This window comes from Oreochromis aureus, linkage group 22 (genome assembly GCF_013358895.1).
Source record: "Oreochromis aureus strain Israel breed Guangdong linkage group 22, ZZ_aureus, whole genome shotgun sequence".
NCBI lineage: Eukaryota > Metazoa > Chordata > Actinopteri > Cichliformes > Cichlidae > Oreochromis > Oreochromis aureus.
The window spans coordinates 38,067,081-38,091,436 of record NC_052962.1 but is presented as its reverse complement, the minus strand read 5'-3'; the positions used below and the strand labels follow the sequence as shown (position 1 = coordinate 38,091,436).

Below are 24,356 nucleotides of genomic sequence, written 5' to 3'. Positions count from 1 at the left end.
ATGCTCATTTGGCTGATTTCAGGAGACGCCTGAAGGTCAAGTCTGAGCAGATTTTATTGCAGGAGGACAGACCGTCTTTGTCTCTCTGTGAGGACGTCAGACTCGATTGTTTCCTTCCTTTTCTTTTCTTGCCCCAGTCTCTGCCTGTAGACTGGCCCAAAGCACCATGGACAGCACACTGGACAGACTGGACGCTGCAGGATTCTTACAGATCTGGCAACATTTTGACATAAATGGTAAGAAGGCGAGCTTTTTAATATATTTAAAAATATCTGGCATCCAAACTATATAAATTGATTTGAATTTGCTATTACTGCTTCTAAATACAAAGTGCAAAACTTGATGTGATATGAAACCAGTGAGATTTAAAAAGACTTTTTTTTTAACTGAGCTGGGAAGATCATGTTACAGCAGCTTAACAAACACAAACCAATAACCAAATAAAATAATCGCTTAATAACGTACAGTAGATCAATAAAATGGAACACGACACAAAGAAATGTAAAATAATGATGGAATTAAAATCAAAAAAACTACAATCAAATACAAAAATAAACTAATAAATTAAAATATTATGAATGTAAGTGGAAATGGGAGATGACAAATAAGTGTGAACAGGTTTCAATCAGGCTGTTGAGACTGTGCAGGATTTGCTGTTAGATTTTAAAAAGTTCCAGCCTCATCTTTGTGACTTTAAGAGGAAACTCTTAAGTATTTATCTGAATTATAAAAAATTAATTTTAAACAAACTACATTGTTTGGAAAGATTGTAACTATCGCAGTAAATCCTGTTATGATCTGTTTGCAGCAGGCTGCTACTGTTGCAGTCACTGTTTCTCAGCTGGACGTAAAACAGCTCGTGCAGAAGAACTGAGGGAATTTTATTAGTGTCACACACAGGCAGTTATACTTGAGAGTATGTGACAGAAAAGAACATCATTTTGTTTCTGTCTTAGACGATGGCTGCATCGAAGCCAGTGAGCTGGAGGCCTTCTTTAAACACACGTTGCACAAACTCGGGATGAAGGTAAGAGATCCGTCTCTGAGTGTGGTTAATGATGAGTGAGTTGCTTCCTGTTGGCCAAACGAGGCTCTGAACTACAGTTTGTTCTTTTTAACACTTCCACTGGTAGATATAAAAGTCAGACATGATCAAATTCTATAAAGACAACTATGGTAACTGATAGTTTTTGGTAGCATTTTTGATTTTTCTGGTTCGGCTGTCACATTTGAAGGCCTTGAAAACTTCACTGTAACTCCCAGAGGTTAAAACATACGAAGTAAACAGGACCCAGAAATGCCCAAAACTCATTAGATGCAGACTGATGTCTATGAGATGCTGTTTTCAGAAGGAGGAGGTAACTGAGGACAAAATCAGAAGGCTGAAAGAGAAGTTCATGCCTGCGTGTGGCATCGCAGCTGACGGACGTCTCCAGATCCAAGAGGTACGATTACACCTGTTGAACAGAGAAGTAGTCAGCCCTCAGTGTGTCCTGTCAGGAACCAACAATCCTACAACACTCCTGCACAAACAAACATACATTTAAAAAAGAATAGTGTCAATTGAACTCAACAACAGATTCTTCTGTATGTCACCTTTTCAGCTGGCCACACTGATGCTGCCAGAGGAGGAGAACTTCCTACTTCTGTTCCGCAGAGAGACGCCGCTGGACAACAGTGTGGAGTTTATGAGGGTGAGGGTCAAAGGTCAACAAATAATGGAGTGATGAAGAATGGAGGAGGAGGATGGTTATTTAATGAGTAACAAACAGTGTGGAAGAACGTTTCACAAATCAGAGATTCATCAATATTCTTATACCTCAGTTTGTTTGAAGACCTAAACATGTATTTAGATTTAGATATTTTGAAATTATTAGTATTGTTATTATTGTTTCCTTTTGGTATTTATTTGCAACTTTCTAAAACACCACAAGTCACAAAATGCTCAGAATTATAATTACATAGAAACATAATGCATGCAAATAAAACAAAATACTACATGAAACTGTAAAGGCTTGAACCTTTTAATTTAATAGACAATCCCTGTCTCATCATTCATTACAAATGACGTCCCTCTGCAGCCCCTAATCTCTTTGCAGTGCAAGAGTGTTCAGCTGTTGCTAACTGATCACACCTGGTGAGGTGTGGATAAAGGCATACCTGAGGCAGGCTTTCGGGGAGACACCCCAGCTATTTTCAGCTAACTTATCATGTCATTTAAAATTAAATCTCTTCTTTGTGAAATTCTGGAATTAGTCTCCATATTTATGTTGCAGCTTTTGAGTTGGATCATAACAGAGGAGAAACTTGATTTATTTTTAACCGTGTTCACTCTGGTAAAAACACGTTGGAAAGCTCCACCTTCTCTGGTTTCCTCCTTGGACACTATTGTTTCAGTTTCTCTAAACAGCTTCTTGCTGACACCATCCTCACCCCGTTCTCTGCTTCACCTCGAGCTAACCACGTTTCCTTATATAGGAAAATTCCTCACTAACACATGGTGAAAGCACAACCATCCATTTACACTGCAATTATCATATGAGAAACATCATCATCCACCTCTGGCCAATCTCCCATTCAAGGTCGCCTCCTTGTGGACCTCTCGTTCTCTTCCTGTGCAGCTGATTTTTACATCACGTTTTGTGTGCTTTTGCAATTTGACCACTGACTTCAAACTAGCTCAGAAACCAAACATCTTCTTCAACAAACTGACCTGACTTTCATGTCAACAATGATCAGTACTGATGAAGGCCGATCCAAGTTTTCACAAAGAGAGTTGGAAACCACGCGAACCACAGTGTGTGCCATCATGCAGATGTTCTGGGCACACCAGCATGAGGTTTGCTCACCATCTGATCTACTGTCCAGATTTGGCTTCCTGTGACTTTTGCAATCTTCCACAACATTGAAGTGAAGTTTCACACACTGTTAGAGATCCACCGTGCATTTAAGACTCACAAGTGCAAGTGGTCAGCGTGGGATTTCCACACAATGATCTAAAAGGTGCAACACGCTGGAAGTGGTCCAAAGGTGAATAAGAAGAGGACCTTGAAGGGGAGACCTGTAGGTTTTAGACTGTTGTCGGTTTGGCTCAGTTTAACCTTCGGCACAAAGATGAACTGTTATTTCATGTTAATGGTTTATTTTTGGGATTTATCCTTTTTTTGCAGATTTGGAGAAACTATGACACAGACAGCAGTGGCTACATCTCAGCTATTGAACTCAAGGTGACTGTTTAAATCTGAGAAAATATCTGAAAAACATGATGGTGATGGTGAAATGATTTCAGACCCCCAAAATCATTGATTTCATTATTGTGTCAAACCCAGATTAGATCATTATTGAGGCTTAATTAAAGTGAAAAACCTCGTTTGGTGGAGTTTCTCTGTAGCGCTGAAGCATCTTTCTTGTGTCTTCCTTCAGGGGTTTCTTCAAGACTTGTTCCTCCAACACGGGAAGACCATCACCCCGAAAAAATTGGAGGAGTACACTGACACCATGGTAACGGGCAGGGAGATTTGGGACTGAGTGGGTGGGTGGGGGGTGTCAAGTTTGGCTTATCTTCACTCTGGCATGTTTTTTTTCTCCCTCTAGATGAAAATGTTTGACAAAAACAGAGATGGCAGACTGGATCTCAATGACCTGGCCAGGTACAGTTCGAATTGTTTAGCCCATCGCTCAGCTACAAGTGATTTACCACCTTTTTGCAGAGGTGCCTCCAGAACTTTTTCATAGGGGTGGCACGGGGGGTGACAACAGGAAATGGTGAGGGGCATACAAAATGACAAAAATTGTATAAGCAGTTCATGTTTCAGCTCATTGCTGGGTGCCTCCCTCTCTGTTGTGCTCACGTTTGTTAAAATTATTACCAACATAGGACAGTCTTCCCACTGAGGGGGCCAGCACATCATGAGGGGTGGCCAGTGACCCACCCCCCACCCCTCGGTGGCACTCCTGCCTTTTCGGTCACTTTGCTGGTCGTTTTCTTTGTTTTTATCAATCAGCCTCTCTGTGTTTCTGTGTTCTTTTGGTTTTAAGGCCTTGCTTGTCACTGTTCTGACTCTCTTTATGATCTGTTTTTACTCTTTAGCCTAGATCATTTCAAATTCTGTGGTTGTTTTGTATTCTATTTTGTTTTCACTTTCTATTGTTCTGCTTTGAAATATCTTCTTTTTCTGTCTTTGTATCCTGATGAATGAGTTCTGTAGCTCAATACAGAGGCCGTACGACTTCCCTTGTATGTATGCCTTATATCACAGCTCAGTAAACCACATGAGGTCAAAACCACAGTTCACTGTATTTGTGGAAATATTGTGTCATGCAGCAGAGAAGTGTGATAGAGTGTAAATGTTGCAAAAAGTCTTTAAAATCACTCATGAAACCCTTTGAGGGACTGATTTTCTTCCATTGTATTTCTAGTTGACAAACATCTGTTTCTTTTCTCCAGAATTTTGGCCCTAAAAGAAAATTTCCTGCTGAAGTTTAAGATGGATGTAAGTGTAAAGATGTTGAGTTGCAGTGTAAAGTGAATAAACTGCATGTAGCAACAAAGCCACTGTAACTGAATCATATTTAACCCTTTCATCTATACTCAGTTTGGATATGCATGTATTCATATTCAGTGCTCCATTCTGCTCTCAGGCTTGCACTCAGGAAGACAGAAAGAGGGACTTTGAGAAGATATTCGCTCACTATGATGTTGTAAGTGGAATTTTACCCACTGCTCTTTCTCATTGGGCTTGAATGGTTTTGTTGTTTTGTTAATAATACAACCAGAGAGCAGGACTGGTTTATGCAAAGCACATTTTTCAAGCGATAAAACTGATAAATGGTGCTGCATTAGATCAGATGACAATGGAGGCACAAGCAATCATTTCGATGTAGATTTAATAAGGTGAATATAGGAAAAAAAACTTTGAAGTTCTGACACGCAGTTGTTCTTGATGATAAAATAACATTATTCCACGTGTGTGTGTGTGTGTGTGTGTGTACAGAGTAAGACGGGTGCACTGGAGGGCCCTGAGGTGGATGGATTTGTCAAGGACATGATGGAGCTGGTGAAGGTATAACTCTTACTTTTACGATCCTGACAGCAGTGTTTTTGCTTAATGCTGGTATTTATTTCTTAATAGTACGGTGGCCCTGAGAGGCCAAACGGACTGCAACTTAAGAAACACCAGCAATAAGAAAAACGCTGCAAAAGCACACAAAAAACAATGGAAATGGGAAAAAAGAAAACAGAAATAGAAAAAAAAACAGAAATAGGAAAGAGCAGATTTTCAAAAGCACAAAGAAGTGTTTCTGGGGAGACAATAACCCGACGGGCCAGTTGCAGGAACCAAAATATGCTAAGAATTGCGCTGGGAGACACTTAAAAGAAGTGGAGGATCTGTCGGTTTTGTGAGGAAAGAAAAGATGAGAGGTAAGTGTGTTAGCTTAACTATTAGCCTAAAAATCTGTCATCAGTATTATATGAATCATGAGATTAAAACACACCTACCTAGCATGTTTTGGTTCCTGCAACTGGTCCGTCAGGTTATTGTCTCCCCAGAAACACTTCTTTGTGCTTTTGAAAATCTGCTCTTTCCTATTTCCGTTGTGTTTTGTGTGCTTTTTCAGCGTTTTCCTATTGCTGGTGTTTTCTTAAGTTGCAGTCCGTTTGGCCCCTCAGGGCCACCATAAAAAATTGCTCTGTTATTGTATGATTTTTAATATCACTCACAAAAATGCAGTTACAGAAAATGGAAGTCCAGGAAGTCTAAACCCATCTCTCTATTCTCTCTATTCTGTAACATTCAAAAAAGCCCTTACAGTACAAGGGTTGGTACGTTCTTTTTAAATAAACCTTTATTTGTTTTAATACCCTGCAGAGACTTTTATTTGAAGTACTTAAATCGACTAAGACTTTCACAGCTATAAATTCTTTCTGCAGCCCAGCATCAGTGGGACAGACCTGGATAAGTTCAGGAAAGCCCTGATGGGTCACTGTGACATCAACGGAGACGGAAAGATCCAAAAGAATGAGCTGGCTCTCTGCCTCGGCCTTAAGCTCAGCTAACTGACCCTGGGAACATTCAAAGAAGTGTATTTTCTTCCGTCCTTCCTCCCTCCCTTCCTTCCTCCCTCCCTTCCTTCCTCCTCTGTTCTCTCTTACTTTTTGCCTTTTTTGTATCATGCTGATTGTCTTAACTCGTCCCTTTTCTTTCTTCTCTCTTCACGTGTGGTTTATTTTCTTATCCCATCCCAGTTTTTGGAGGCATGTTGATAAATGGTGTTGTACTGTATTCCTGTTAACTGGAGCATATTTCTGTAACTGTAAATATCTTTCTTTATTTGAAAATATTTTGCATTAAATGTGGATCCTGTCACAATGACATTACTCTACTGTAGATAAGTAAAACATATCTGCTTTGAATTATTACAATGTTGCTGTTTTGTTTTCCAACGCATGCTGATTCTGCATAATGTGACTAAAACAGTGTTTGCATGACATTATTGTGAAACTAGCAAACATAAAAGAGATTTAATAAAAATGATTTCGGTTTTGTCAGTAGTGTCTCTCTGAACATAAACCACACGACAGGAGTCAGAGACGGACGGCAGGACGACCGACTGCAATCTTTTTTCACTGAAAAACATCAACCTGGCAACAAGAACCACTTTAGATTAATAAAATATCATATAACAGGAAACAGTCCTGTTTATTACTTTGAAAATATACCTTTCATATGCTGTCCCTTCAAATTAATGCTCTAGAACAAGATTTAAGTTTATATTAAAGCCATCTATCCTGAAACTAATCAGAGGATGTGTGAGTTAGGATGAAGTCTCAGAAGCCTGCACTGTGAAACAATTGTAAAAAAAACTCTACATACCCAGGATATCTTTTCTTCTGTTATATTTGGCTTTAACAAATCTCCAAATCTACCTGAGCTCGTTCACATAACATGAGCTCAGTGAGCCATGATGCCATGTATCTGCTTTACCCCAGACAGGAAACAGGCTTGAGATGGGTGATGTTTCAGCTTACGGTCACAGGGTCGGCTACCCCAGCCTCAGCCCCAGCAGCCGACCAACGAGGCCTGCAAACCAAAGCTGGCATCTGGGACTTGGTCGTAACTCTAGGAAGTTATAGACCCATTCCAGTGGCATCAAGATAACACTACAGATGGTCACAGACTCTGGCAGCCTTTCACAACAGATTAAAGTATCTGTAAGCAGTCTGAACTTTTTCTCCCTTGAAATCCACGAGTTTCGTGTTGAATGGTCAAAAACACGAGTGCACTGAACCTACTAAATGATGTTTCTGGCCTCACTTGCAGGTCCAAGCCTGGCAAAACTTTATTTATTTACTTGAGATATTGACATAAAAATACTTGAACTGTACTTGTGGCTGTGATTGTCACATCAAACAAACACGAGTTTGACACCCGTGGGGGGATCTGCTTCAGGGAGTTCCTTGTGTGATGGGATGAGCTCCAAACCATAAATATACATTTCTTTCAGATGTACCTAACAGCATTAACAACCAGCCAGAGGATAAGCAGACTGAACAGTAATGACTGCAACATATGCAAATTTCACATTGCCAGTTCCCCCTCCCACCGTGGCATGCATTGTCCCAAAAAATGAGGTCAGCTCAGATTTTGTAGATTTCTTTCTTGTTATTTTCCTTCTCCACTGTTGATTTAGAATCACAACCAGCGACTCAGAAAATCCCAATGAATTGCTAAAACTGTTGTAACCTGTTGCTTTTATATGTGTAACAAAACTAGACGAAATAAATGTAATTATTTGGGGTAATTAAGAAGACTGATACAAAATAAATAATGAAATTGAGAAGCTTTTATTAATTGTTTTACCATAGGTAAAACTAAACAAAGAAATAATGTTAAAAGCATTTCTGGAACCATCCATAGTGAAAAAGGGGAACAGCATGTGGGGTTTTTTCATGTTAAATTATCATAAAGCCTGTAGAAACCAAAGGCTTGAATTTTGATTGTTCATTTTGATATATTTCATAATTTAACACCCATTTTTAGATAATAGACCATTAAGACCATAACGAAAGAGGTACCCTGGCGTGAGGACATGTCAGTTTAAGGTCATTATGCACCACAAATTAAAATGTAAACTCTGTTGTATTTAGGTGGCATAAAAAAAAACTTATGGTTGGGTATCTCAACAAGTAAAATCGGCACATCAAAAGAGACCGGTGCTAAAGTTATGTCATCACTTTGGTCAGTTGATCCTGTAAGTAGACTACAAACTACGCTGGCTAATTAGTTTAATTCCAAACAGCTGCTGAGGTGGTCGGCCTGATTCAAATTAGTGCCATATGATTGGTTCTGCAGGCTGGTGGGTTTTGCTTTGTGAAAGATGGCCTCTGGACTTTGTGTGAGGTAAAATTGGTTTTCTCCGTTATAGCAGATTTGTTGACATACTGACTTTGTTAAACACACATTGTATTTCCAGGGTGCTGTTGCTCTCACTGTTGGCCTTCAGCAAGCATGCTGAGTGTAAGTATTGATATGTGCAAATGACATTATGCAATCGCTAACCTGTTAGAGCACTGGCCATTTAAAAACCTTTTCTTTCCAGCTCTTACTTACAGGAGTACCTACTCCAGTGGTATTAAGCCTTACTCTGGGATGGCTGAGAATTTTCCACACAACCAGAATCCTGTTTTCAGACATAAGAGCTATGCACAACCCCGAAGTTCTCTGGGTGTTTATGGGCCTGAACATGGGTCACCTGAGAATTCTTACCCCACTGCTGCAGGTATGCCTGGTGGTGCTGGTGCTTCCTCTGGTGGGCCATTAAATGGTTACCATCAACAAGGAAGCGTGTCTAGCTACAGATCTGGCTCATCACATTACCAGGGGGATACTGATGGTGCCCTCCAGTCCAAAGATGCCATGTGGGGTTTAGCTTCACCCCAGAAAAGAAACCGGATTGACACAGGAATTGTCTCAAGTTATCCAATTGAGATGCGTTCTGTGCCCCCGTGGCAAAGTAATGAGCACCAGACCCAGCCACACCCTGAGCGAGAACAGTTTAGCGACTTTCAGTCTCGCCCGCTGCCCCAGCAGCCGCGCTACGAGGCCAGCAAGCCCCAGGCCCGGCCTTTCCCCCAGCAGCCGCGCTACGAGGCCAGCAAGCCCCAGGCCCGGCCTTTCCCCCAGCAGCCGCGCTACGAGGCCAGCAAGCCCCAGGCCCATCCGCGCAGTGAGGCCAATTCTCCAAGTGAAGATGTGCTGCAAAACAAAGCTAGCATGTGGGACTTGGCTATTAACTCCAATGCTGATCCAAGAAGTTTGAGACCCATTCAAGTTTCATCAAGTTATCTCTACAGCTGGCCACAGCAACAGGCACCCTTCTACAACAGATATTAACAATAGGTATTTCTGGATGGTTGTCTTTTGTTTGTTTTGTTTCTAAGATGCTATTTTAAAAAAACACTAACTGGTTTTTTCTCTCCTCAGGTTTCTGACCTCACCTGTGAACAGCTGGTTTTGGCTTGGCATCAGATTTTGTGATATCAATAAAGTACACAGAACTACACTCCCTGGCTGCTGTTTAAAGCTCCTTTGACCATGAGTAAGTTCAGTTTTATGCATGCTCTCATGATAAACTGAGCTGCTCTATAGATCTAGGCTTGTACTGTTGCTACCATAATGTTGCCTTCCAGTATACAAACTGAAGCTGTAAGCCCCAAAGACTGTCACAGAATTGTCTTACAGTTGTGTAGCTTAGCAAAGCAAATCTGCTTAGCTTGTCTTAATGTTTCAACAAGTGTTCAGTGTTCACCACAATTTTCACTTCAAGAACAAGGGGTGGAAACATGGCAGTTTAATGCCTTCTATCAATGGCAAAAATTACAGTCCACTCAGGACTACAACCAACCAGATGCTAAACGAAAAATGGTGGTAGTCTGCCAAGCAGGTGCTCACTATCAGGGAAAATTAGGGATTAGCATCAACCAAGGCAGCTCAAAGCACAAGCAGCAATATAGCTTTGAAAGGTGTGGGTGTCAGTTTTTGGGTCCCAATTGTGAACTATGACCATTCCTTCAACATCAGTGTCACATTAGCTGTTCTCTTTTTCTGCCTTAAAGTAAATTGTCCTAATGGGCTCATATTAAAGTCTGTTTTTAGTCTATAGACATTCTCATCTCACTATTCATGTGCCATATTTGTCCTTATGCAAGAAGACTTGAGTCTTGAGTATTAATATAAATATCTCACGGATTTATGATATTCATCAAATGCTGCTACTTTGTCTTTTCACTTTTCTGCTGCTTCTTGCCCAAACACCGTCCCACCCCTCCTCCTCTCTGATAGCTGTTATTAGTTTAGTCGTCTCCAGTTTGGGGAGATAATGACAGTGCTGTTTTTTGGACACTGACTTCCTGTGTGTGTGGTGTTTCTCCCTGTCATTAAGCAGCAAGTCTGTGTGGTTAAAATGACACAGCTTTGACTGCAGGAAACACTGCCAACTTCACCATCCGATCCCAGCTCCAATACTCACTGCTGGTTTTCAGCTTTCATACTGTCTGTTGCTTGTTTGGGGGTTTCAGCATATTTTCCTTTACTTGAGTTTTACAATAAAGATATTATAGATATTTTATAGCACACTGCTTACAGTACACTGTTGTGGTCTTTGCTTTACATCAAATGAAAATGCACTTTAGTCAAAAGCACATTGCACTTCATCTGCAGTGACATATTTGTTGTATGGATCTTTTACTGGACGTCCCACAATGTCATTTATACAGCGCCAAATCGCAACAACAGTCACCTCAAGGCGCTTTATATTGTAAGGTTAACCCTACAATAATACATACAGAGAAAAACCCAACAATCATATGACCCCCTATGAGCAAGCACTTTGGCAACAGTGGGAAGGAAAAACTCCCTTTTAACAGGAAGAAACCTCCGGCAGAAACTGCATGAAAGGCTGCGGTTTGCAAGGTACCAGATGTAAAGCAACCAAGGCAGATACAGCTGCTTAAATCAGTCAAACTCTATTGAACATTACTTTTCAAAGTGTTTCACAGATTATTATAAAGCTGATAAAACAAATGGCATGCTTTAATAACGGACATAGAATTAACAACAGAAATCAAAGAAAAAAAATATCAATTTAAATGAGTAAAACATTACAAAAATAAATTGAAAACAATTAGAAAATAAAATATGCTATAAAGAAAGATAAATTAACTTTATATAAAATACATTAAAAGGAGTACGCCATGGTATAATGAAAGGTACAAAGTGTGTATGAGTTCTGATCAGTGAATAAAACAACATAATCCAATGCTAAATAGAAACTAACAATATTAGAAAACAAAACAAAACTGTAAACTGGAAGTAAGTGTGAATATTAGTCAAAACAAGAATTTCAATAATCAGTTCTCATAATCAGTGGGTACATCCTGCACAGGTCAACAGTCTGTTGCAGGGCTAACACAGAGAGACAGACAACCATCCACACTCACATTCACACCTATGGACAATTTACAGTCCCCCACCAACCTAACCTCACTACTTGCATGTCTTTGGACTGTGGGAGGAACCCATAGGAACCCTGTGAGAGAACCCACACAAACATACAAACTCCTGGCCTGGAAGAAATGCTAACCTCCACACTAATGTTCAAATATCATTAAGAGCATTACACACCGTGAGGCAACAGTGCTGACTACTGCACCACCCGAATATCTAATCTAATAGTTTTTTTTCTTTTGTCTTTTTTTGCATCTATTAGTTTCAATCCAAGAGGTGACTGTAATGTTTGTTATGTGGTTACATGTAAGTGGATAATGTAATCCATTGTGTGTTGTTGCCATTTTCTGCCAAAGCTTCACTGACTACGTTTGACCATTAGATGTCCTCAAACCTCCATGAACATCAGAAGCGAGACGTCAGGGTGAAGTTTACAGTTACACAGACAAAATAAATCACTGCACAAGACTTCAACATTTATCTATAAGATCAGATCTATCAGCAGAGGTGTGTGTGTGTGTGTGTGTGTGTGTGTGTGAGGGGTGTGTGTGTATGTGTGTATGTGTGTGTGAGGTGTGTGTGTGTGTGTGAGGGGTGTGTAATAAGTTCAGATCTTAAATCTGAGCAAAACAATCCAACAATACTTTCTTTGTTTCCCGCTTCATGTAAATTGTAGCAAACTTTAAAAATTTACAGATTTTACAACTTTTATTTTGACAGTAATTTATACAAAGAAACGACACAGAGAAACAATTTAAGCTGTGATAAATAAATGACTCTTTTTAATAAATTATGATAATTTCAACACTAATATGTTTTATGAAAAATGTGGGTTCACTGTGAATTTTCATTATTCTGTTTGTTTTAATCTCCTGCTTTTATTGGCTGCTCATGTGATTACTGTGTACATACACACATGCACATGTTAATGAATGCATGAGTGTGAGGAGGATGCCAGGAACAATATGCAAACCGGGAAACACACCTCACCTCACAGGCTGAGCATCAGACTGGTTTACGTGAAAAGCTGAAGACTCATCTTTGTGATTTGTATTTTCTGTAGATCGATGTGACTCTCACTAGGGGGCGGTATCATTTCAAATATCTGAGCGATCAAAGCTGTCTTACTCAGGTTTCTATTTCTTTAAAACAAGAGCTCGAAATGAGAATTTATTGAGACTTTTATTGTTCAAGAACACAGGCCCAGCTCGGTAGGTTATTATTATGTGTGCCTGCATTTAGAAGTTTTGCAAGGATGAAAACTTCACTTGCTGATGTTATCAGCCAAGTACAGACTGATAGTAACCCAAATAAATATTTTAATGACTAATTCTTTTAAATATCCCGCTTTTACTTGTCTAGCTCTAGCAAAACAACCACAATTTACCTTCTTTAGATTTAAATGCTGGAAAAACAACATTTGTTTCTACTTATATTTTTTTCTTTTACATTTGTGAACAGAATAGATTTTTCTGGAATGTTAAATATGGTCTTTTTTTCTTACATTACTTCAATTAACAGTCATTTATGTCCCTTGTAATCTGTAAAAAAAACAAACAAACAAACTAGCTTTTCATTCTTTGTCACAGAAACATGCCTTTCTGTAGCATTTTTAAATCAATTTTTGTAATAAAACATTAATGTTCCAGGTCTTGCCCTGTCTTTTGTTTAGATTTGCTTTGATTGTCATACTGGAGCAGTCTTGTGGGTCCTTTGTGTTTCTCTGTCACTAGCTTTATATTGTGCGGTAATTTCCCAGCGCTATCACAAAGACAACACCCTCATCTTTCCATTAAGAAAAAACCTTCCTCTGCTGAAGGCGGGGCCACGGGAACGCGCGTCCACGACTTTCCAAGCGCGCTCCCGGGCCGTGTCTCCTTCAGCTGTGTCAGAGGAGCAGGTTGGTGTGTGAGGTTGAGCTTCCCCGCTCTGGCGCGTCTCTGCTCCTCCTGCTGAAATGGGATTTGTGCGCTCCGAGTGGACACCGACCGGCTCCTGCGCTGCTGCTTCTGTCCGCCTTCTGGTCTCCTGCAGCCGGGGAAACCCTGCAGCGCGAGTCTGAGCGCTCACATCCGCACCGAACAGCGTCTCTCTCCCTCCCGCTGAAGCCCGTTTGTTTCCCGACGCTTCATTTATGGACTAAAGAAGCTCCGAGTGAGCGTGTTTGTAATTTCCGTTCACACAGCTGAAGATGGAGACGGTGATGGAGAGGGAGTGCAGCGCGCTGGGGGGGCTTTTCCAGACTGTCATTGGAGACATGAAGGTAAAAAGACGCGATTGTTCCACCTGATCCTGGTGGTTAACATCTGTGTTACACACACCTGATGTTTAAGGCAGGGCGGCTGCTGCAGATCTAAGGTTTCTGATTTACAGACCCTGTTGCACAAAACCGCCTGTGCTGGAGATTTTAGCGACATCATTAATTTTCTAATTAGCCCGGAGTGGGAGTGGGAGTGGGGGTGAGCGCAGTCTGCTGGTTCTTAATGTTCAGGATCTGATCGCCTGCAGCTTTCTCCAGCAAATGACTGTAGCGAGTAAACCAAGCTTCATCCCGGTAACCAAACACAGCTGCAGGCTACTAATGCATCGTAGGGATGAATGACACTGTTGCAGTGACACTGCAGGAGATAAACACACAATGAAGTGCAAAATGCTCGGTGTCCTCCCTGAGCTTCACAGAAAAACTCACTCTCCCGGGGTTTTGACCACATGGGTGCAGCTGCTAAAGAACGGGCTGTTTAAAAAATATATATTTCAGATATATTTCAAAATCAATCTGGTCTGTAAGAGCTGCCAGACTCTAGGTGATGAATGCCAATGAACAGAAATGTGTGTGTAAATACACTGTTGTGCCAGATAGTAAAATGTTTCAATCTCAGGCATGAAATAGTGGCTGTTCCTTGTAAACATACAGAGCTTGATCTGTCGAGATTCAACAGCTTTGCTCGAACCTTTTAAAAATGGCCGCTTTCATTTGTTCCAGCTTTTAAAATGTGAACGTTTCTGCTTGTCTTTGTTCTAAATGTTGCTTAACTGAATATTTATGACTGTTAAATGGCCAAAACAATCCAGGATGACTGCATTTTCCACCTTTCTTTACCACTTCATGGGTCAAACAAGTCATTGATTAATTGAGGAAATAAATAGCAGCTTAATGACAGTGAACTGAGTCATTAGCTGCATTTCCCTGAGCAAGAACACAATCAGTTATGGAGACCCGATGGCTGGAACTGGGGTGTTCTGTTGTAACGTCTGTGGGTCTTTAGTGTTTGCATGTCCACAAAACTGACCCATATTTTCTTTTGAATGGCAGGTTGTAACTGGCCGACATCCATCAACTGCCATACACATGTAGCACATACACTGAAGGAAAGACGCAAGCTACTCATGAGCATATGGCAATGCAATAAGACAGCAACAAGCCATAGTGACCGATACCAATATCAACTGACATATTTTAGCCAGAGGCCAGAAGTAAATTAATAGCAGTGGCACCACGTGTACACTTATCAGTATATGCATGAGAAGTGCTTAACTGTAGATGAACTCTGGTGACAAACCAGTAAAATAGCAGCAGTACGTCACAGAGAACGGACTTCCCATCAGCCCCTCCATCCTGGGTCCTGCTGCGCCAGGCTGGCTGTGGTTCAGGGTTTATGAGTTTGATTGAGTCAGATTATCTCTTTGAGAAGAGGATCTGTTTTCCAAAATAGACCCGAAGACATGAAACATTCATTATCTGATAAACACACGCTGAGCTAAGACCAGATATTAACGAAATTAGTTTTATTAACAAAGCCAGTTATGAGTCCAGCTAATATCTTCAGTCTGTTTTCATTCTATAGTTTGATGCTTATTTGAATTAGATGTTGAACATGGAGCTCCTGATGAGTCAAACTGTGTATTATTTAGTATAAGTCAGCATCACTGTCTTTGGGTAAAGCAGTAATAACAGGACAGTCAAGAGTCAGAGGTAGAGTAAACAAACAAACCACAGATCCCAGTCTTTTCTACATTTAAAGGAACAGTTTAATTAAGAACTGAGGAATTTCTGTAACCTTTGACAACACTCTGTAAATATTTGGCAACTTAGGAGATTTAGAAAGCCAAAGCATAGGATTTCAGCTGCTTAACAGTTGGAGTCGTCCTTTGTTGTATCTTTTGGCCCAGATGTTTTCACTGGGAGGCAAGTCTGGACTTCAGGATGCTGACAGTATTAGGATACTGTTGATTAACAACACTAGTTGTGTCTTCCTTTCTTGTTGGTGTGGCAAAACCTGTGCATATTATTCAGCTTTAGTGGGTTACAAGTTACAAGGAATTAGCTCCAATTTGTTCATGTAAGTGGGCAGTCTTCTTCTGGAGTCCCACAGGGTTCCGTGCTAGGACCAGTTCTGTTTACATTACATACACGTTTCCCGTAGTTGCATTGCTATGCAGATGATACCCAGCTCTATCTATCCATGAAGCCAGATCAATTAGTTAAACTGCTGGAATGTTTTAAGGACCTGACCTCTAATTTCTTGTTTCTAAATTCAGATAAACCCGAGTTTATGGTACTCATGATCTGATATTAATTGAGTGCTATAAAAATAAAACAGAAATAAATGACCTTTGTCACGGGTCATAATGCAGTGCTGCATGAGCGGTGAAGATCAGAGATTTCCACAGATTTTCTGATATAAAAAAATGGTAAATGGCCTGTATTTATATAGCGCTTTCTAGTCCCTAAGGACCCCAAAGCGCTTTACATATCCAGTCATCCACCCATTCACACACACATTCACACACTGGTGATGGCAAGCTACGTTGTAGCCACAGCCACCCTGGGGCGCACTGACAGAGGCGAGGCTGCCGGACACTGGCGCCACCGGGCCCTCTGACCACCACCAGTAGGCAACGGGTGAAGTGTCTTGCCCAAGGACACAACGATCGAGACTGTCCGAGCCGGGGCTCGAACCGGCAACCTTCCGATTACAAGGCGAACTCCCAACTCTTGAGCCACGATCGCCCCGTTAAGCCACAAATTCTTTAGATTATATTACATTAAAACATTAAACAAACAGTTTAATATAGCTTTTAAATGGTTTGAAACTAGTTGAATTTTCTGTTTGTCAACATTTTGCACAGTTTTACAAGGTTTTCTGCTACAACACTTACGTCATACCTTCCCTTACTGTAACAGTGATGTGAGGTCCTGCCCCCTTTGTAAATTAGCCTCTTCACAAAGCTCTGTAATGCGGGGTTCACACTAGAGCAGGGCGATATGACCAAATATATTTATCATGATATACATTTGAAAATTTGCGATAACGATATAACTGACGATATAATTGACACAAGACAAAATACTTTACAACTCCACAACTTTATTAGTGCAAAAAACCCCATCAATGTATTTTCACTTTAACAAGCAGCTGTTTTTTATGTGCATTAAAGTTATATAAAAATGTAACAGTGCAAATTCCTCACTGACAGTTTAACCAAAAGGCATTTCCAGTGGAAACTGGCCGACATATCCTCAGCATAACCATGTGTAATATCCACAAAACTTAAAGAGGTTATACACACACAATACGGTAATATTATGTTGAAGCACAGTACGTATCACTCCGCGAGGCGCCCGCCTACGATAGCCGTAATGCTCCGACAATCCATCAAGCGGTGCGGGTTCGTAGCTTAGCAAAGTTGTACTAAAACATTTGACAGATTTTCGAGCGCCATGTAGCACATAAAATCGTTTCGAGGTCAGTAAACACAACCAGAATTCATACATAAGGCACACGGGATTATAAGGGACACTGACGATTTTCAGAAAAATCAAAGGATTGATTTTAAGTGTGCCGTATTTTCCAAACAACACGGTAATAACGACGGCCCGCTAGCATGCGCTACCAAAAATAGTGCTTTGTTGTGTATCTGACGGACGAAAGCTAAACCAGTTCCACACCACTGAGGTTGCAGCATTTTTACAAACCAATTCTGGTTCATCCGTTTCATTTAACGATCCACTTTCGCTCTTCTCATTCTGCGTCGCCGCCATGTGCGTATGTAAACAAAGGCACTGCGCATGCACGTTTTACCCATATTCTATCGCAATATTTCATTTTCCTATCGTTGCCCAAAATTACACCGGTATTACCGTGAACGGTATTATATGGCCCAGCCCTAGTTCACACTACACAATGCTGTTGTTTAAGAAGATGTCAGATCAGGTAATTAGAGTGGGAGACAAATGACAGAGTACGCGTTGGTCCCCTGACAAGTCGTAGCTTGCACATTTTTCACAACCTGAGTGATATCATCAGAAAGTAGTGCCGGCGAAGCACCACCGAGATGAAGGCAAACGCACGATGCTCGATGTTTTTTGTGTGTTGTGCATGGAAAACCACCTCCAGACGCCCGTAGTGTGGAAATGTTTTGAAAGTTTGAAGCAAAATGTATTCTTAGGTCATGGTGAACAGTCCAAGGTGCAGCACTGATTGTTGTCCACAGCCATATGCTAGATTAGATAAAACAGTCATCAGTCGTTTACAGACCCGACTCCTGACATCTTTAGAGTCAGGCTGTTTTCCTGCTGATATCATGTAGCTGGGGCCTGACCCAAGCCAATGAATCAATGTAATTGGTGGATATTTTTTTTAAATCAAGATTCTTAATGCACTGTTTTCAGCAAATGTTCTGACATCACGAGTACCTTATAATACGCACAAAAGTTACAGCTATAAAAATAAACTTTATTCTCATTTTTATCTTAATTGCTGAATTATCGTCATCATCCACTGCTGTTTGGATCAGACATGTGAGTCACAGACGGTCAAAGGTTTCCTTTTGTTAGTGTAAACGTGTGTGGGTGGAAATGGCTTTTACTCTGTCAGTGTGGGGAGACTCCAGTCTCCTGGTTTCATTGTCTTTTACATGCAGACGTTTGTCTGTGTGTTTGTGTTTGCGGTGTGCACGGCCTGATGAAAGCCTCCCGACTCCCTCTGTCATACTTTGTGTTAACATGTTAAGTGATTGCTTTTGTATCACTTTTAATGTGACAGTGGATTCCCATCACCTGGTCCTCAAACATTTGGAAGCTGTGAGGGTTTCATGTCATAAGTTCTTCCTTATGTAAGAATGATTTTGATACACGCCATGAAAAAATGACTGTTTAGGGACTGCTGGGAATAGCACAAGTTTTTCTTTTTTAGTCCATGCTGAGAACTTTTAATCTGGTTTTACTTTTTCATTTGTTCATGGCACTGTTTGGCTGCTTTATTGTTATTATTATTATTATTATTATGAATAATAATAATGATGATGATGATGATGATAATAATTCCCTGTTATGTTCTTTTGTGTCCTGTGCCATTTTTCCTTGGTGAGTTTCTTCTTCTTATCTGGAAATTGGCTAACCTTCATTCATTTTATTGTAATTCACTGGATTAGCCCCACCCACTCTGCTGGATCAAATTGGGGGAGTCCATTTCCATAAAAATATCCATATTTCCCACCAGTGTATTAATAATTGTGTCACAAGAGGAAGCAGTATGGTATATTGCTGTTATAATTCTTCCACTACTGCAAAACAAAAAATAGGTTTTGGCCCTGCAGCACAGTTCTTTTACCCCCCAAAAAATAAATAATTTGTTTTCTGAGAATAAATGTTTACAGCTTCCCTGTGGTCACAGCAAGTACTAATATTCGGCCCTTGTAGCCCCCCAGCCTGGGTCTTTTACTCACTCGGAGGTGTAATGTAACTGCGCTCATGAGATTGACCTCCTACCCTCATTTCATTAAATTGAGGGCATAAAATAAGTGGCGTGGCCTCTTTTCACTTCACTCGTTTCCTCCCTTCAAAATATTTCATCCTCGGTTTGTTATGATGTGCTCAGCATGTTGTGTACATGCAAAAGGTTTCCTGTATCCTGCTGTATGAATGTGAGGGTGTTTGGCAGCGTGCAGTCAATCATCTCCACATCATTGTGCTGTTTAAATTGAAGCAGACACATTATTGTTGATCCGTTTAAGTGGAACCGATCTGGATGTTTTTCTCCTGGAGGAGAAACTGGTTCATCCTCTTATACTGTGAGCTGCTTGACGCTGAGCTTCATGTGCCTTTAAACTTTCTTTGTGCGTTCCTGTTATGAACAGACAGTAAACTGTGGGTTTACTGTTGCTGAAGTGGCTTCGGATGATTTTTTTTTTTTGCGTGATTTGTGCAGCATTTTTATGGTATTAAAAGATGGATTAAGCCTGATTTGTCTGATTTCTCTCCGGGTACTCCGGCTTCCTCCCACAGTCCAAGGACATGCAATTAGTGGGGTTTGGTTAATTGATGCTTCTAAATTGCCAATAGGTGTAAATGTGAGTGCGAATGGTTTTCTGTCTTTATGTGTTAGCTCTGCAATAGGTTGGTTAGCTGTCCAGGGTGTACCCTGGGTTATTTACCCCGCCACCCTGAACTGGATAAGCAGAATGGATGGATTGTATAAAAGAAAGAAAGATGTGTGTTAGCATCTAGCAGACACATAAATTTCCCAAACTTGTGTTTGTATGCTTTGTTGTTGTACTTCTGTGTGTGTGTCTGTGAATCAAGCATTGCAGGATGTGCACTGTGCCTTTTGGAGGTTGTTGAAGGAGCTCCTTTGTAGATACCAAACTGCTCTTACTCTCAGACATGCCCAGGATTGTCTCATTGTATAGCACTGATCTTGCCTTATGACATTTTTATACCATGTAAAAATTTATACCAGTATTTTCATGCACATTGTGATACATCACAGACCTAATGACACCAAACCAACACAAAAGAAAAACAATGTAACTCCCAGAAAAAAGGTGCTAGCTAGCAGTAGTGTTTCCATCAGCCGTGGCAACATAACTTCTGCTAGTTGGAAATAAGCTTGTAATCCTTTTCCTACATTTCGCTTCCAATGAGGCGGCTGCTGAGGGTAAGCACAGCACACATAATGCACAGCATGTAGTTGTACTTATTAGCATGAACGTGCATATATGCTCAAAGTAGCGAGTGTTAAGGAAGTATGTGATTTAAAATGCAGCGAGTTTTTTGTCTGCCTAATGAATATGTTCCATTATTTGCTTTGTATACACTCGCTGAGCCCGTCTGTGGTTGTTTGCTGGAAATGATGGGTTGTTTTTTAATATGTGGGTTGGGGAGAGACTCAGTCATGCAGTCTGAATGAAAAGTAAAGGAAGTCAGAAAGTACTTGGAGCAGAGTAATGGGATCATTTTCCACTTTTTAATGCCAAACAATTTATTTACATTGGATGTCAGATGAAAATCATCCTTTCTAAATAAAACTGAACAACTATGTTCACATAAACCAAAGCAACACTAATAAAATCTTAAATCTTGTTTTGTCTGAAGAATCTTAGTTACCATTACATTTGTATAAAACACAAGTAACCAAAGGGGTTTATTGCTCATTAAGCTACTAGAGAGAAGTATACCATATTTAAACTCCTGTTAGGTTAGCTGATGGTTTTAAATCCCTGACAGCAGTGAGATTCCCAAACAGGATAATGCAGAACCAAGCACACCTTAAAAAACTCTCCAGGAGCAGCTCAAAGGACAGAAGAAGACTTTGACTGAGCCTCTAGGAGTTTCCTCCTGCATTTCTTTTTAATAAATCGATGTGAGTCAATTAGGGACATTCTTTAAATAAGATGGCAGACATTAATGAGAGTGCAAGGCCATTATCAATTCATTAGTTTCCCCTCCATCTTATTTTAAAGTCACTGCTAACATGTTTTACAGCATCTACCCCCAGAGCAGCAATTAAACAAGACAAGTACACAAAGAAACAAACTGGAACCAATAGACCACTGGGTGGGGAGATATTAGGGATATGTGGATGTGTGTGACGCATAAAGAAATGCTATATGAGTACATTTATTCATATATGTATATCTATATATATATAGATATAGATATATTTGTTAAGTCAGACATCAAATGAAAAATGGGACAAAAGATAAATGCTATAAAATTATCCTTATCCTCCTACATACTGTACATATAAACATACATGCTTACACCCGTACCCACACCTGCGTCTACAAATGTAAATATACAGGAATATTAAATATATATGCATAATGTCATACTATGATTAAATCAGAGTCTGACGGCTCTAAATACTCGCAGACTTAATCAGCCGATCCAGAGAAGACAAAACAAAAAAACAGACCTTGAGGACGGAGTCGGCTTCATCAGGTGGAAAATGGTCGTTTAATTTTGGTGTTGTATAACAGAAGAAGTCAGCGACCCGGTAACCTGTTCGTGCTGCTCACCTCCTGTGGTTCCCGAATCAGTCCTGACTCAGGGACCTTTAATGGGGTTGAAACAGAGGTGGTTGATCTCGTCGTCATTTGGTTTGGTACCTGCATGGCACATTTCTACTCAGTTGAACGCTCACCCAGTCACACACACATTCATTCAGTGCTTTGATCTAACATTATTTCTAACATTCACACTCCAAGCGATTCATTAGGAGCAACTTGGGGTTCACTATCTTTCCTGAGGGTATTTCAGCATGCGGACTGGAGGAGTCTGGGATTGATCCATCGACTTTCCAGTTGGTAGACGACCCATTGCTGAGCCAGAGTCACCCCAAGTTTGGCGTGCATATGTGTATAAATATTCACCAAAGATACATGAGGTAGTGCTCCTGTTATATATTCTGTGAACAATTAAACTAGAACCAGCAGCAGGTGAGGATCCAATTCTTGTGCTTCTATTCCGTGATCGCTGAGGTTGGACCAGCTGCAGTCCAGGGCGATGGAGTTGGAATTCATTGGGCTGATTACTAACTTATATAAACTTTAAGAAGTAAAACCTTTAAGACAGTCATTTGCATACACAAACGCACACACGCTCTGATTAGCAAGTCGACACAACTGTCTCTCCACCCAACAACCTCAGATAAACCAAGACCGAACATTAATGTTGTGATGACATCAGAAATTACTGTGTAAAGTGTATTTTGCTACTGAACAGCAAGGCTTTCATGTGTGAGAGAGAGAGTGTGTAAGTAATGGACATGAGCACATTAGCTCGATGCTAATTGCCATTTATCTTGAACTGAAGCCTTAATCACCTCGGACCTATAATAAGCCTGGTCTCTTTTTGTAGCAGGCTGCTGGTTAAACTGGTCTGTGAGTCAGGATTGTCATGGAAACATCACGGACAAAGCTGCAGCATTGACTTTGGTTCTCTGGCCAAATGGGTCACTTTGTTTTATTGTAGTGGTGCTGCCATTGACTCGCAGGGACTTAACTCTTTTTCTGCTCTTTGTTCTGACGCTCTGCGGCTCTAATTATTATTATTTTTATTTTATCTGAAAACACGTTTTGGATTTTTTTTAAAGAGAAATTCAAGATTGATAAAAGTTGTCTGTCAAACACAGCAGGAAACACATCTGATTTAATTCAATGTAGATACTGCTTCATATTTATTTCTTATGAAAAACAGTATAGTAAAAACATATAAACAGCAGTAGCAGCCACCTTTGTGCTTATCCTCTAACACAGAAATGAAAAATGCTTTTTTGCTTTTGTATTTTGCAGAGACTTAAAGAAAATTGAGTCAGTCTGGCACATACAGGGAGTGCAGAATTATTAGGCAAATGAGTATTTTGTCCACATCATCCTCTTCATGCATGTTGTCTTACTCCAAGCTGTATAGGCTCGAAAGCCTACTACCAATTAAGCATATTAGGTGATGTGCATCTCTGTAATGAGAAAGGGTGTGGTCTAATGACATCAACACCCTATATCAGGTGTGCATAATTATTAGGCAACCTCCTTTCCTTTGGCAAAATGGGTCAAAAGAAGGACTTGACAGGCTCAGAAAAGTCAAAAATAGTGAGATATCTTGCAGAGGGATGCAGCAGTCTTAAAATTGCAAAGCTTCTGAAGCGTGATCATCGAACAATCAAGCGTTTCATTCAAAATAGTCAACAGGGTCGCAAGAAGCGTGTGGAAAAACCAAGGCGCAAAATAACTGCCCATGAACTGAGAAAAGTCAAGCGTGCAGCTGCCAAGATGCCACTTGCCACCAGTTTGGCCATATTTCAGAGCTGCAACATCACTGGAGTGCCCAAAAGCACAAGGTGTGCAATACTCAGAGACATGGCCAAGGTAAGAAAGGCTGAAAGACGACCACCACTGAACAAGACACACAAGCTGAAACGTCAAGACTGGGCCAAGAAATATCTCAAGACTGATTTTTCTAAGGTTTTATGGACTGATGAAATGAGAGTGAGTCTTGATGGGCCAGATGGATGGGCCCGTGGCTGGATTGGTAAAGGGCAGAGAGCTCCAGTCCGACTCAGACGCCAGCAAGGTGGAGGTGGAGTACTGGTTTGGGCTGGTATCATCAAAGATGAGCTTGTGGGGCCTTTTCGGGTTGAGGATGGAGTCAAGCTCAACTCCCAGTCCTACTGCCAGTTTCTGGAAGACACCTTCTTCAAGCAGTGGTACAGGAAGAAGTCTGCATCCTTCAAGAAAAACATGATTTTCATGCAGGACAATGCTCCATCACATCGCAGCGTCCAAGTACTCCACAGCGTGGAGCAAGAAAGGTATAAAGAAGAAAAACTAATGACATGGCCTCCTTGTTCACCTGATCTGAACCCCATTGAGAACCTGTGGTCCATCATCAAATGTGAGATTTACAAGGAGGGAAAACAGTACACCTCTCTGAACAGTGTCTAGGAGGCTGTGGTTGCTGCTGCACGCAATGTTGATGGTGAACAGATCAAAACACTGACAGAATCCATGGATGGCAGGCTTTTGAGTGTCCTTGCAAAGAAAGGTGGCTATATTGGTCGCTGATTT

General features: G+C 40.7%; 3 protein-coding genes across 5 annotated transcripts in view; all 3 read left to right on the top strand.

Moving 5' to 3' along the window:
• The first annotated feature begins 22 nt into the window (after positions 1 to 22).
• Positions 23 to 6,536, top strand: LOC116317242 (secretagogin-like). Of its 2 annotated transcripts, none has more exons than XM_031735941.2 (11): positions 23 to 236; positions 957 to 1,027; positions 1,350 to 1,445; positions 1,605 to 1,694; positions 3,171 to 3,227; positions 3,424 to 3,501; positions 3,595 to 3,650; positions 4,448 to 4,493; positions 4,642 to 4,701; positions 4,995 to 5,063; positions 5,933 to 6,536. In XM_031735941.2, the coding sequence occupies exons 1-11, from the start codon at positions 167 to 169 to the stop codon at positions 6,056 to 6,058; spliced, it is 819 nt and encodes a 272-aa protein (XP_031591801.1). In that variant the 5' UTR covers positions 23 to 166; the 3' UTR covers positions 6,059 to 6,536. The 2 variants fall into 2 exon arrangements, with proteins under 2 accessions (XP_031591801.1, XP_039461377.1); XM_039605443.1 differs by having other exon boundaries at positions 5,914 to 6,049.
• Positions 6,537 to 8,325: 1,789 nt separating this feature from the next.
• On the top strand, positions 8,326 to 9,564 carry LOC116317243 (ataxin-2 homolog). 2 transcript variants are annotated; one of them, XM_031735944.2, is made up of 5 exons: positions 8,326 to 8,402; positions 8,476 to 8,519; positions 8,602 to 9,167; positions 9,216 to 9,401; positions 9,486 to 9,564. In XM_031735944.2, exons 1-4 carry the CDS (start codon positions 8,380 to 8,382, stop codon positions 9,393 to 9,395), a joined length of 813 nt encoding a protein of 270 aa, XP_031591804.2. In that variant the 5' UTR covers positions 8,326 to 8,379; the 3' UTR covers positions 9,396 to 9,401; positions 9,486 to 9,564. The 2 variants fall into 2 exon arrangements, with proteins under 2 accessions (XP_031591804.2, XP_031591802.2); XM_031735942.2 differs by having other exon boundaries at positions 8,602 to 9,401.
• Positions 9,565 to 13,349: 3,785 nt separating this feature from the next.
• The window catches only part of LOC116316658 (protein MTSS 1), a 103,200-nt gene continuing 92,193 nt past the window's right edge, over positions 13,350 to 24,356 (top strand). Inside the window, exon 1 of the mRNA XM_039605585.1 lies at positions 13,350 to 13,770. Within this exon, the coding sequence (XP_039461519.1) occupies positions 13,699 to 13,770 (72 nt within the window). The 5' untranslated portion in view covers positions 13,350 to 13,698. The remainder of the gene's footprint in view (positions 13,771 to 24,356) is intronic.